This window comes from Corvus hawaiiensis, chromosome 1 (genome assembly GCF_020740725.1).
Source record: "Corvus hawaiiensis isolate bCorHaw1 chromosome 1, bCorHaw1.pri.cur, whole genome shotgun sequence".
Classification (NCBI taxonomy): domain Eukaryota; kingdom Metazoa; phylum Chordata; class Aves; order Passeriformes; family Corvidae; genus Corvus; species Corvus hawaiiensis.
This window is the reverse complement of record NC_063213.1, coordinates 34,116,112-34,129,776: the sequence shown is the minus strand read 5'-3', so window position 1 is coordinate 34,129,776 and position 13,665 is coordinate 34,116,112. Positions and strand designations below refer to the sequence as shown.

General features: G+C 41.6%; 1 protein-coding gene across 5 annotated transcripts in view; it reads left to right on the top strand.

Moving 5' to 3' along the window:
* Nucleotides 1-13,665, top strand: part of LARS2 (leucyl-tRNA synthetase 2, mitochondrial) — a 134,046-nt gene that overhangs the window by 41,170 nt on the left and 79,211 nt on the right. For 2 of the 5 annotated variants that reach the window (XM_048299561.1, XM_048299573.1), the window contains one exon: nucleotides 12,488-12,738. In XM_048299561.1, the coding sequence (XP_048155518.1) occupies nucleotides 12,505-12,738 (234 nt within the window). In that variant the 5' untranslated portion in view covers nucleotides 12,488-12,504. Of the gene's footprint in view, nucleotides 1-1,279; nucleotides 1,369-8,629; nucleotides 8,760-9,558; nucleotides 9,646-12,487; nucleotides 12,739-13,665 lie in introns of those variants that run through there. The other 3 variants (XM_048299538.1, XM_048299549.1, XM_048299527.1) reach the window with 3 other exon arrangements.

The window sequence follows — 13,665 nt, the reverse complement described above, 5'->3', positions numbered from 1 at the left end:
TCATAGCTATCAACCAAGACAATTCTATGAAATGGACATAATATCTGTGTAGTTTACATGGCATTAAAAATATCTGCTGATAGTCACATTGATAAATAAATAAAAATTAGAAAAAAAGAAAAAGAAAAAAGAAAAAAGTTAAATCATAGTAAATGATCACTAGGAAAGACCGCCAGACATCAAACAGCATCCACAATGCTTTAACAATCCTGTTTTTCTTCCTTTCCAAAGGAAATTAAATTAAAAATTCCTTAAACTGGATTCAGAGATGCAAATAGTGCTAATGAAGAATATAAGGTATCTGCAATTGCATGAGACGGCAGGGGACCATAATAACATCATAAGTCTCCCGGCTGTAATACATGCAATATCCTAAAGCAGCAACACTCTCTGCTGGACTGTGAGCAAGCAGTCCCCGTGTGCATCATCCTTGACATAGTGGCTTGCTGGGTCCAGTATCTAGTTACTCTTGTGCTGGTTCTGCTTGGGCTCCTCCAGCTAAATAGCCTTCACCATTCCCAGATCAGCAGCCAGGTTGGGACAAAACATCACACTCAATGTTTCGTGAAATTTCTCATGCTCACTTCTCATGCACTGTTGGCTTTTCTGCCTGTCCATGCATCACGAGAAGCAGCAGATTGGTAAAGGAACATAAAATATTAATTTTAAAGTGCTGAGATGTCCTGCAGCTTTCACAACAGTCCATGATGGCCAGAGGGCACAAGTGAGCGAGGCTGACAAAAGCTACCCTGGGGGGAGGCCAGCTCCCTTCTTGGTCTCTTTCTGTAGTCAATGGAAAGAGCAGGATCTGACTTAAGTACGCTGTGTTGCCACTGGATGAACTTTTTCCCTTCATGTAAAGCCTTCCTCAGCTAAAACAGGCCCTGATGAACATTGTCCCCACCCTCACGCCCAGAATGGGGTCCACAGGGCCCAAGGTAGGGTTCCCACACACCGCTCCTCACTGGCCTGGGACAAAGTGACACATCCGATCTGGCTACCTTAGGTATAAAAAGGGCACAGTGTGCTAGCACAAGAAAACAGTTTATACCCTGAAGCACTACCTACTTTATCACCCTGAATGCAAGGAGATACCATGGCTCAATTGTAAAAAAATGGTAATAAGGAAAAGCACTGAGTCACCACCCATAACCATCATTCCCAAGGTTAGCTCATTCTTGAGTAAACAAGAGATTTTCTTTCATCACTAAAGTACGAATCAAGGTATATCCTGTGCTGAAATTGCATGTCCTTTGCTTGAATTTTCTTTTTGGAACAGGAAGGCATGGAACATCCCCTCCTGCCTGTCTCTAGCAAGTCATTTCAATGGGAGTAAGAAACGCTGAGCGAGCTTATCCGGTACATCTGGTATGCCTGCAAGCCATGCTGGCAGTTTTGCTGAAAAATGTGCAGAAGAATCTTCCCCCGTTGGAATGTAAATTTTCATTTTTATAAAAGCATAACGAGTTCTGAAGGGGTAGCAGAAAGTGATTTACAGAAATGCCAACTTTGCGTTACATATCTATGAGACATTCAGGATTCCCACTGTAATGCGGGATGGATAGCATGGCTGTATCTGCCTTACTTTGTGATTCCAAGCTAAATCCCAGCAAGCAAGGACCCTGTTTAAATGTTATTTCCCAAAGTAATTTACAATTTTTCCAAGGAAATAAGGACTTGGGTGACCAGTATTTCCAGAGGCCACCTGCATTACCAAACCTAGACCAGGCCCTAGCATTCCACAGAGATTGTGCTGTTAATGGGCTGAATTCTGTCCCAAAAGTTGCTAGAGTTATTGGAGGGAGGAAGCTGTTTCCACTCCTCTAGAAGATTGTTAGAGGACCTCTCTGATCCAGTAATGAGAACCTGCTCTTTCTATCCAGTCTAAATGTGGTATGGTTATTTGTGGTTTTTTATTCTTTTCCTTAAATAAGAAAAAGTATATCTTCTCTGTTGCTGGTACTAGGCTAACCAATTCTTAGAAAGAATTCAGTATCTTACCATTGTCTTTATTTTTTAGACTAAGCAGCACTTCATGCCATCTCTCATATGATCTGCTTTATGGTACCTCTGCATTTGTTGCAGATTAGTTAATCTTTCTCAGAAAAATATGGCAGCAGTCGTGTTGCAGGTGTGCATCCACCCAGGCCTTCTACAATGAAGGTTTCACTTTCTGCTGGAAATACCTTGTCTGATGTATGCTACGGCCACAAACACCTTCCTCATGAGTTCATCCTATTGTCGATTCACAGTCCCTCTGTGATCATCTGACACTCAGAGTTCTCTCCACCGGAGTCATCTCTTGTCTCCCTTAGAGAAATTCCTCATTAACCCTGAAGTGCATGCCCTGACATTCTGTTCTAATCAAGCAGCTATTCCCACTCAGCGGTCAGAGTCAGAAAGGTTTTAATAAATGATAAGTCTTACATGTTAGCTATGTCCCTTTGTGGAGGCCGGTGGGCCTGCTGGACAAGGAACGAAAGGAGTCCTACGGTGGGGTAAGCACTAGGTTCCTCTCCAGCTTATGGTGACTGAAAGGCTTCCTCCAGAATGCTTTGTTCTGTTATGTTTAATGTAGCCCAGCTCTGCTCCCCTGGTTGGCTCCATTGGCCGCCACAACCCTTGTTACCTGATACGCCCTCAGAGTTCCTCTATTGGTTCCCTTACCCTGGACTCCCCATTGCTCTGCCCCGGGACTTCTCTGCAACCTTGCACGAGTGCAGATGCATTAAATCTCTCCTGTAGAACCCTATGTGAAAACTCTTCTTGCTCATTCATCGTCAGACTTTTTTAGCTGGCTATCTGGTGTGTGTGTGCCAGTGTGCTGGCTGCACCGAGAGGCTTCCTTGAAGGTGCTTTTGGGAAGGTCATGGCATGTTACCATCTAACAGAACCGCGACGCCCCTTCAGATTTCAAGAGCCTGCTGACTTCATATGGTAACGTATTTAATGAAAATATTACCACCACTGGTCCTAAAATTGACCCTTGAGGAACTCATTGTAACTTGTCTCTTGACTGTCTTTTCTTTCTCTTCCTCTGCCCTTTCCCATTGGTCAGTTCTTCCCCACCTTTCATGTCGTCTGTTAACCCCCGCCTTCTTTTGCTCCATTAATATTTTCCCATTTAGGAGTGTATCAACTGCTCTGCTAAGGTACAAATGAGATTTACCACATTTTCTATTTTGGAAAATCCATTATCTCATTTAAGGAAAGCTATCAGATTATTCTGGCACCATGCCCCCTTGGTAAAACCAGGCTCCTTTCATCTTGTTTTATGCCTAACTAGAAAGAACAATTTAGTCATTCTTTCTCCTTTGGTAATTTTACCATGTATAGAAATACAGAAGAAAGTAGAGGTAGATCACATCCACTTCCATCTGGGGCATGTTGGTAAGCATATACATAGAAAACACCTGTATACATATGTGTATGTGCATATGAGTATTATGTGTTACGTATACACATGGACAACGTATACACATACATGTAAATATTTGTACACAACAACTTCCAAGCTGCACTGAGCTTTGTAAGGGAATACTACCATTTTCACTTGTCCAGACAATAAGGATTAATTAATACTCCTTAATTTTAAGACTTCCAGATATTTTCCTCCTTTTCCACTTCTTCTTCTGGAGCCAGCTGACAGCCACCTAGACAAGCCCAGTGTGCAGGATGGTTTTACCCAGCACTCAAACTGTTTCCTGCTGATACTATTACAAAGTTCAAGTGCAATCTAGTTGTTGGATAATTGCAATTATGAAGTTTGTCCATTAGTACAAAAAGCTCTTTTAACAGTCACAGTGAAGAGAGAATGTCCATTTGACACCTACTTTAAATATGAGGGCCTGGTTCTTAATGAAAGAAAGGTCAACACATGACAAGTGTTTAATTAACAAGTGCCTGTCTTGTTATTCCTTCTTGTCTGATATGGTAGCACACACTTTTGTAATACAAAAATTTATTGTGAGAGAGGTGGAAGAAGAGAGGCACAGCACCTCTCCGTAAGGTGGCCCTCCAGATGGGTGATCCTCTCCCCCATGTATGTGTAGGGGACATGTACCACAGCAACGTGGCAGCCTTTGCTAAGGGCTTTGAGCAGCTGGAATCACCTGCCTCCCGGCATACAACTGATTTGCCATCTGAAATGACACACTTCAAGAAAGACAGAAGAATGAAAAGCCAGGTTTCCAAAACTTGCATTCCTAGCTGTAATAAGGAGACATAGCATTCCCAAATGCCCCTGAGCTGTGCATAGTTTAATGACAATATGATGTCACTGTGACCAGTCCACAAGCTCATAAGGATTGAGCTCTTACGCCCATGACTGTAAATTCAAAATATTAAACAGTCTTACAAAACACTTCTTTCCAGATTAAAAGCACGAAATGTGTAGCTTTGAATGCTGCAAAGGGGTAGTTTTGCTCACCACTGTGTATAACCAGTTCCAACCAACAGCAAAATTGTGCTAGTGCATTAGAAGATGGCCAAGATGAAAATACAGTACCAATTACTTTCTTTGAAAACTGAGCTATTCATGAAAGGCAAAAAAAGTGAAGATGCGTTGATTCTGATAACTTCTCCCCACCTACATGCACACACCTACTCACACACTTTTAGTCTGAATCAGTAAGAAGCTGCTGACTGTCACTGGTTTAATACCTTTGTGTGGAACATGGAGGATGTGCATTCTGGGTTAAATGCACCCTTCTGTAAATAACACAATACAAGCACTGCATAAAAACCCCTCAGAATAAGGCTCACCTAGGTCTTAAAAATGACTCAGCCCCATGTCCCAGCCCCAGACTCAAGGAACAACATCAGCCTGCTAAAACAATGCTGGTAAATATGATTCTACTGAGTCTGGATCTTGCATGGTTTCAAAATTCTTCCATAAAATTCAGTGTTTTAATGAGTGGCACGGGGACAGGCACAGATATTTTCCAACCAGACAGGGCCATCCTGGTCACTAAGCACAGGATGGGGTAGGCAGGTTTCTGACTTCTCATACAGCCGATCTCTTCTTCCAGTGACGCATTGTGTGAGTTCTTCATTTTGCCAAACCATGGAATGACAAATCTGTGTTGGTTTGGATGACAAGAACCTCCTATGTCATCAAGGCCAGTCCCCAGCTAAAGTGGGCATCAAACAGTAATACCTGTGATACAAGTAATACCTGTTATGAGTTACCAAAACTCACAATTTACAGGTTAAACTCCACCCCTAGTAATGTGACCAGTCTTGCCCAAATCCATTCCTTTCCATCCCAAAAGTATAACTCTGCCTCTTCTACCTCTTTCAAGAGTTTATTCTTCCACTACCACACTATTTGAGGGCTTTTAAAATAAAATCCACTGCAAAATTGAAGCTTCTACTGATCTTTGTGGTCTCAGAATTCTTCCCTTTGAGATCTGGGCTCAGATAGTAGATAGGGTTTGAGAGGATTTTTCTTAGATTTAGTCTATGAATTTCTTGCTTTTTCATATTCTCAAGTAATAGTCTTCACACCCCTGAAATCCAATCACCTGCATTTTTCATCTGACCTTGTGTTTTAAAGAAAAACCACTAAATATGTGTATATAAACAACAGCAAACTCATTAGCAAAAGCCACATTCAAGGAATTTAATGGAAAAAAATTACCAAACAAATTCTTTAATTACATGAAATGGGGCTGGGATTTGAAGTATGCAGGTGACAAAATATATTTTGTATTCCAAATGCTGGGTTTTAATCCTCTTTTAGTAGGAGGCTGAAAAAATACTAGTCATGTTGTTGATGTATTGTTTTTTTCAATGCCAGGAAACACAAACATCAATTCTGGTAACTATCAGCAAAAGCAAAATTATACTTGTATGGAAATCTGGGAAGCATGTCTATTTAAGTGACAGACAACTGGGGTACTTCTGCACATTTCCCATACAGGAACTAATGAAATACCTAATTACTCAATCAGCTCCAGGCTTTATGTGGACTAACAAAAATGGTAACAAACACATTAGTACAAAGTCTAAAAAAAGATATCAGGGGACTATCAGCCTGATGGAAAATAGTCTATGACTATTAAAGCAAATACAAATATTTTTATATCATTAATTTCCCATAATGAAAGGAGACAAGAAAACAGCCCAGGTTAGGAGGCAAAACTCAGTGTGTGGAAAGTGGGGATCATGGGAGAGTGGGTTCAGTACCCTGTTTGGAAAAGTCTGAGCCATTTTAGGGCTTATATCCCTGCTTGCTCCCTGCACTCTGCATGGGTTTCAGCCGAATAAGGAGAGACAGGTGAGTGGGTGGTGTCTCCAACCCTTGCCATGGTTATCAAGGTGTTGTTTGGTTTAATTTTCATTTATACAGTGTGCTGTGCAGCTCATAGCTCTGATTCATGATTGCTACAGGATTCTGCTCAAGAACCTGAGAGGTTCCCACTTTCAAAGAGAAGGGACCTGATGTGGAACAGCTGGCCATCCTTGCTTGTGAATGAAAACCTCTTTAATTTATGTGTGTAGTGCTCTTCACCTCAATTGGAGTCAACACCATAGAGCTCAGAGTGAGAAAAAGTAGCAAAATAACAAGAGGATTATTTTATGTTGTCTTGAAAATATTTTGAAAGTCTAATCACTGCCTCAAATTTAGAATTACGATTTTTTAAATACATTTCAGTCCCTGGACTGTTGAAGTATCTAACATTAAACATATTGACCTATATTTCTCATGCTCTGTCATCGAGACTATAGCTGATCGAGTAGCTAGACCTTCATCTTATCTTTTTAATCCATTCATTTCACTAAAACACTCCTTTCTCATCCTGACAATCTACTTATATATTTGATTTGCTCAAAGCTGAGGATTATCTGTTTAGATTAATACTAAATTAATCACAACCTTAAATGCTTCCTAGAAAGTTAAATGTATGCTATACACAAAAGCAGACCTGCCATACCTGAGGAGCACTTACTTAGGTTTGGGCCCATGTGGAGCCTCTAGGTCTTATCTCTAGCTCTCTCTCACCATATTAACCAACAACCCAAACTGGGTTTGGTTAAACTCGGATCTAGCTTGGGATTCTGATGACATGGCAAGTATTGTACCAAGTCTTGGCTATTGCTGCCAAAAATTTTTAAAAACTAAACTGGAGGAAAATTTAAAAAACCCAAATAATATAATTTTACATTATTCCTTATTTTCTTCTGGAAGGATTTTGCTGGTATGATTTTTATTAGCTGCTACAAAAAACAAGTCAAGCACGTTTGGCACGGGTTTGAATTGTGTGATGCTTAGAACATGTAGAAGTCAAGATACTGGAAGATATTGGAAGACACTGGAAACTTACTCTGAGAATATACTGAAATTTTAATTTGTGTCCCTTTCTGTTGATTTTATTGGACCTTATTGTGCAATCTGGATTCTAATAGTGAGGAAGGCAGCCAATATCAAATGCAGCTAGACAAGGTATAAGATTTTCTGTAAACAGAAACTGAAATTAGGTGAGAAAAACCAAGACCAACCAGAAACATTCTCAGATGGAAAGAAGAGCAAAGGTATTCTTCAAAGTATGACAATCCATGAAGGCCAAAACCAATCCAGACATACACTGTTATTTGGCACTTGGGCTTTTTATTGCCTTATTTATGGTAATAGTTGAACATCTATTAAGCACTGACTGTTTGGCAGCACCATTTCAAAAATACTGTCAAGACGCATGTCAGCAGCGCCTAGAAATGGCAATGAATAATTGTCCCAGGGTGTCAAGAGGACAGCCAAAAGCACACCAAAGCTTTCCTCCAAAATCTTATACTGGCTTTTTTTCTGTGGTCTCATCCAATCTGCTAACCTCTCTGACATAATTTTCCATCCACTCAGATGTGAATCAGGAGAATGCGGGGGTTAAGGCCAGTGTGAGGGGAAATCATCCTCTGAGTCGAAAACAAGTCCCAGCTGGTCATGAGCTCTCATTTATCCTGGGGAAGGGACTCAGTCAAGGACTGCACTGCCTGTCCCCCACACAATAAAATGCTTCATCCTCCCTCAGTCCAGGAACTCACACAGCAGATCAGGGAGAGATTTGGGAGGGAAGGCCTGTTAAAGCCAAATTGCCATCACTTGCTGAAGGGGGGGATCAACAGGAAAGCAAGTTAAAATTATGCACACAGTCGTGGGAAAACTGTACTAGTTTATCAGCAGGGTAACCATCAGAGCTCCTCTCTGTTCATTTTTGTGGTGAAAAGGTTATAATTTAAGCACACTTGACAGGTACACACAACCAAGTGGAAAGCTTTTATTCCGTAAATACTTATTTTTAGTCACATAAGAAGGTTGACTTTACTGTAGACATTGCACTGCATAAACAGAATGTGTCTGTTTAAGCTATGCTGGAAACAGAACAGTGAAGAAAAAGGTCTAAAAATGAAAAGAATCAACAGTTGCTAGCAGTAAAAGGACACAAACACTGGGGGAATTAAAAAAAAAAAGATTTCTCGTTCCTTGGAGGCTACTACAAGTTACTTGCAGTAATTAAAACCAACTCTGAACTCCACAGTGTTGACAACAGGGTGAGATGTTGTTTTTCAGGGAGAGGTAGAATTAATTATGCTGTGCTAGATTGCCTTTATTGACTTGTGCCATGTTGTCTAGGATGACCCCACTGGAACGAGGAGGTTAAACCAGATGATAGCCAGGAGCACACTGCACTAGAGCTGAGCTCATTCAAACACATAGAATTTCAGGACAAGAAAGAGAACTGCAGTGTCTTTCCTGCTTTCAGGTACCCATTTTGTGATCCTGTGTTTCTGTGACTTCTGCTTTTTACTCTGACTAGTCAAAAAGACATCACAATCCACCCTCCTTCCCCCCCTCTCCCCCCAAACTATTGCCTTTATTTCAGAATCTGCCTCTTAAAAGAAAAAAAAGAAAAAAAAAAAAAAAAAAACACCCCCAAACCAGAAGGGAAGTAAAATTATTGAAATTACTGACATCTAGCCCTAACCTATACAGTCGCTTTACAGCATCTGTATATGCTGTGGAGGGAAGCAAAATTAATCACACAGAAAAGGCCAGGTTGGAGGGGACTACAGTGTGTCATCTGGTCCATCTGCTCAAGCAGGGCCGTCCTAGAGCACACGGCAGAGAATTCTGTCCAGACAGTTCCCAAATACCTCCAGTGAGGAAACCTCTCTGTACAACGTTCCAGTGCCTGGTCACCTGCACAGTAAAGAATTCTTCCTCGTGTTCAGCTGGAACTTCCTGTGCATCAGTTTCTGCTTACATCAGTTGCCTCATGTCCTACTCTTTGGCACCACCGAGAAGAGCCTGGAAACATCCTCTTGGCACTCCCGCTTTAGATATTTATAGGACTTAATGAGGGCCCCTCTCTCCATCTCTTCTCGAGGCTGAACAGGCTCTGTGCAATTTATACAGAGCTCAATCCCGGTTAATTAATTTTTTTAATTACTATTTTTATTATTTACTGTTGTTCTACCTTTCCCCGTTACGCTCCGGAACTGGGGAAACTCTTCCCGCTCCCTCTCTGCGCGGAGCTCCCGCCCCGCCGGGCGGTGCCAAAGGCGGAGGCGGCGCCTCGCTCCGACACCGACGCGCCAAGATGGCGGCGCCCGCGGCCCGGCGGGGGAGCTGAGGGAGGGCGCGCGCAGGTAACGGTCCCCCCGCCCGGCCCCGCCTCACGCCCCCCGCCCGCCGGGGCCGCCGCTGCTCCCGCTGCCCGCGGCTTCCCGACGCCCGCTCCTTTGGGCTCCTTGCCCGCGCTCAGCCAGTTCTCCCGGCGGCCTTGTGCCCCCGGAGTTCCCCCCTCCTCCAGCCTCCCTCCGTCACCGCTCCCCCGCTTCTCTCTGTCCCGCCCATGGAGCCGCCTGCTCCCCCTGCTTCTCAAGCGGCGTGACGCCCCCGACGGGGCTGAGTGAAGTGTGTTGGGCCTCATCAAGCAGTTTCCGGGACCTTAATTCAGTCTCCCGCCTGCTTACTGCATCTTTCCAAACGTTTTCTGTGTCAGGGGAGGTTTAGGTTGGATATCAGGAAAAGGTTCCTCACCCAGAGGGTGGTCGGGCACTGGAACAGGCTCCCCAGGGAAGTGGTCACAGCACCAAGCCAGACAGAGTTCAAGAAGCGATTGGACAACGCTCTCAGGCACATGGTGTGACTCTTGGGGCGTTCTGTGCAGGGCCAGGGGTTGGAGTCGGTGATCGTTGTAGGTCCCTTGTAGCTTAGGACATTCTATGATTTATTTCTCTATCAGACCAGCCCCTTCCATTCTTGGCACACCTGAGTAAGACAGTTTTAGGCTCATAACCTTGTTCCTTGAAGGACCCAGACAGCACTGGGCTGGGGTGCCCTTAACTGGGGCAGGGAGGGGCACTCTGCTTGTGCTAGTCTTATGCACACAAGCCTGGATAGGGGAAACAGCTTAGTGCCATGTCTTTTGGATTTAATTATCCTCTGTGCCGCTCATCCTGACTTGGCCCAACACATGCCTGGCTGATCATTGCATCTTGTGCATGGCAGTACCTGGGAGCAGGAAAGACACTGCAGTTCTCTTTCTCGTCCTGGAGTTCCATGTGTTTGAATGAGCTTAGTTCTAATACTGTGTGCTCCTGGCTGTGGCTGTTTTCTTGCTCCCACCACTGCTCTGACCCATGCTCGTGTGACCTGTAGGGCCTGGGGTCATCCAAATGTGCCCTCTTAAGCGTGACATTGGCAGGTGGGCTTCCCTTGAGCTGTGCAGAGGCACGGGGTCTGTGTCCTTTGTGTCTCAGAATCACAGAACCAATTAGGTTGGAAGAGACCTCTGTGTCATGGAGTCCGACCTGTGGCTGAACACCACCCTGTCAACCACTGAGTGCCACGTCCTGTCTTTCCTTAAACACCGCCAGGGATGGTGACTCCACCACCTCCCTGGGCAGCCCATTCCAGTGTCTAATCACCCCTTCTGTGAAAAAATGCTTCTAATGTCCAGCATAAACCTCCCCACACGCAGCTTAAGTCTGTGTCCTCTCATCCACTAGTCTCCCTTCAGTGAAGCACTATACGCGCGTGTAACTCCTGGGCTTTAAAACACTTGCTTTGTAAATCGGCAGTGCTGAAATTGGCTTGCATAAGGAAGCGCTCCTTTCTGTTGTAAAATAAATCAAAGTAACAGAAATAAGGCATAAGCAATAAGGAAATAATTAGTAAAAATAAGCAAAAAACTTTGAAGTACTGAAATGCTAATTTTGAGATGAGTGTGATGTTATGGAGGGGGAGAAATTGGAGTCTCCCGAATGACTCATGTGCACCTGCACTGGGAATCCTGAGTACAGTCCTGGATTTGTTTTTATTACAAATGAGACAGTTTATGGAGGGTAGCAAAAAAAAATTCAAAGCACTGGTGTGACATAAGTGAAAAACTGTCTAAAAGACCCTGCTTGATAAGTAAGAGAGAGAACGAGCGATTCTATAGAGCGGTAATGAGACAGGCAATGAGGGTTTGTGTATGCATATATGGTGAATGTTAAAGGAAGCATAACTCCCACTAGCTTGCTGGGGATCTAATTTAGGTGGTATAGCAATTATTTCTACTGATAATGTTTCTACCTTATGGGAAATGCATAAGTAAAATCTTTTGTTGCACAAACTTTTTCTACATTGCAATTTTACTGATGTAACTCTTCAAGGAAAATTCTGAAATAGTTTGGTACAAGTGTATTGGGCAAAATTTAAAAAAAAAAAAACCAACACCAAAACCAACCATAGAGGATAGGAAATACTGATGTAAAAATGTGATTTATTAAAAAAAAAAAAAAAAGCAGTTGAGGAGGAAATCTCAGAGTAGAGGTCTTTTAATGCCGTATTTCCTACTGTAGGAAGTAAAATCAGCAAATATCTTGTTGAGACTGATCCCAAATACAGGAACTGTCCCATCTTTCTCCCATCTGAGCAGCTTTAGAAGACTTGCTCTAAAGCATTTGAGGAGTTAACTCAATTTTTAGTTGAAAAAGAAAGCCTTAGCAAAATAAAATAGTTGGTTTAGAATATCTGGTTGAAATCTACTAATTATAGTCATCCTCCCCCATCTCTTTTCAGTGATGACAAATTCAGTATTTTTACAGTATAATTTCATCCAACTTCCTCTTCTCTCTGTTTCATTCTGAATTTTTACTAACACAGTTAGCCATCTTCTATTCAGGCGATGGAGCTTCTGGAACCTTCAACTGACTGATTATGCCTTTACAGGAGACTGAATGCCAGAATTGTATTTTATTAGATAAGACATCTAACACAATAGTTTTGTTCTGTGTGAAGGCCGCAGTTAGTTCTCTTGACTAAAAACTGCATACTTTTATAATTCAGACACGGAAATAAAATGCAGGTTCCATGGAAAACAGCCGAGTAGTCCAAGTCAAGCTAAAATAGTTTCATAGCTAGCAATTTTCAGTATAATCATAATAATCATTGAGTTCTTGTTATATATTGCAGCATGAATTTTTTTTTTTGTCTTCTCAGATACCATAACCTTAAGAATGCAGTCGGTTTGTCAAAGAGTTGGCCCTTGTTCCTCATGTTTGAAGAGGCAACTAAATGGCTTCCTGGGATTAATTAAATGGCAGAGAAGACCGGTTCCTGCTTGTGTGAGAACTATTTACAGTGAGACGGGGAAATGGGAAAAAAACTATGGGTTGGAGACAAGAAAACGAGTTGAAAATTGGTGGTTCCCAAGAATAAAGGATCAGTTCTGCAGAATTTCAGAAACTGATGTAAGCATTATGAGAAATTTGGAGATTACATGTTTGATATTTTTTGTTTTCTTAGAATGAAATTAATTGAAACTTACTTAGTACAGATGGCTTATAATGATTAGATGTACATTACATTTTAGGGAAAATACTTTCGTGTAGATTATTAAAAACCATTAATGAAATAGGTAAACAAAAATAATAAAAAAATCCTGAGGAAAAATACAGTGATAGGCAAAGTATAAACTTGTAAATTTAGGAAGTGTTTAAGTAATCAATTCTTCCTTTGTATCTTATACAATATTTGGGAATGAATTATTTAAAGTATTAAAAGAAACATCTATTTGTAACTTTTGTAAACAATTTTCTTGGGTTTCTGTTCCCAATGTTGTGACAAATCTATTACACTACACCTAGTGACTCACTAAAATCTGTGTTAAGGGAAAATGATTTTTTAATATTTTCTGGTTTACAGTCTCATAGGAGTAGTAAGTGACTTGAAGAAAAAAAAGTTTTCCCATGCAATAAAAGATCTTGGAAACAATGGTATCTCAGTCTCTGACTCTTTTTGCCTTCACAATTACTCTTTCACAATAGATAAAAAAACGTTTTTGTGTCCCTTTATGGTTTTTTGTTCATCTCTCTTAAAATGTGCCTTCTCTCAGACAAAAAAATAATGCTGTCAAAATGCTGAAGAGAGAAAAGAGCTTGCTTTTCTGGGGAAGAAAACTGAGATGAAATGGTGTACGTGTGTACCTGTAGCAGGGAAAGCATTCATTTAGACGTGTCTTTGATATACATATATACATAGGTATCATATATAGCATACATATGCTAAGTTCTAAATTGTATTTTTAATGATATTTTTGTTTTATCCTTACGGTTGAAGTAGATTTAATAACATATTGAGGTAAATAGTGTATAGTGCTGCAATGAAGTACTCAGATT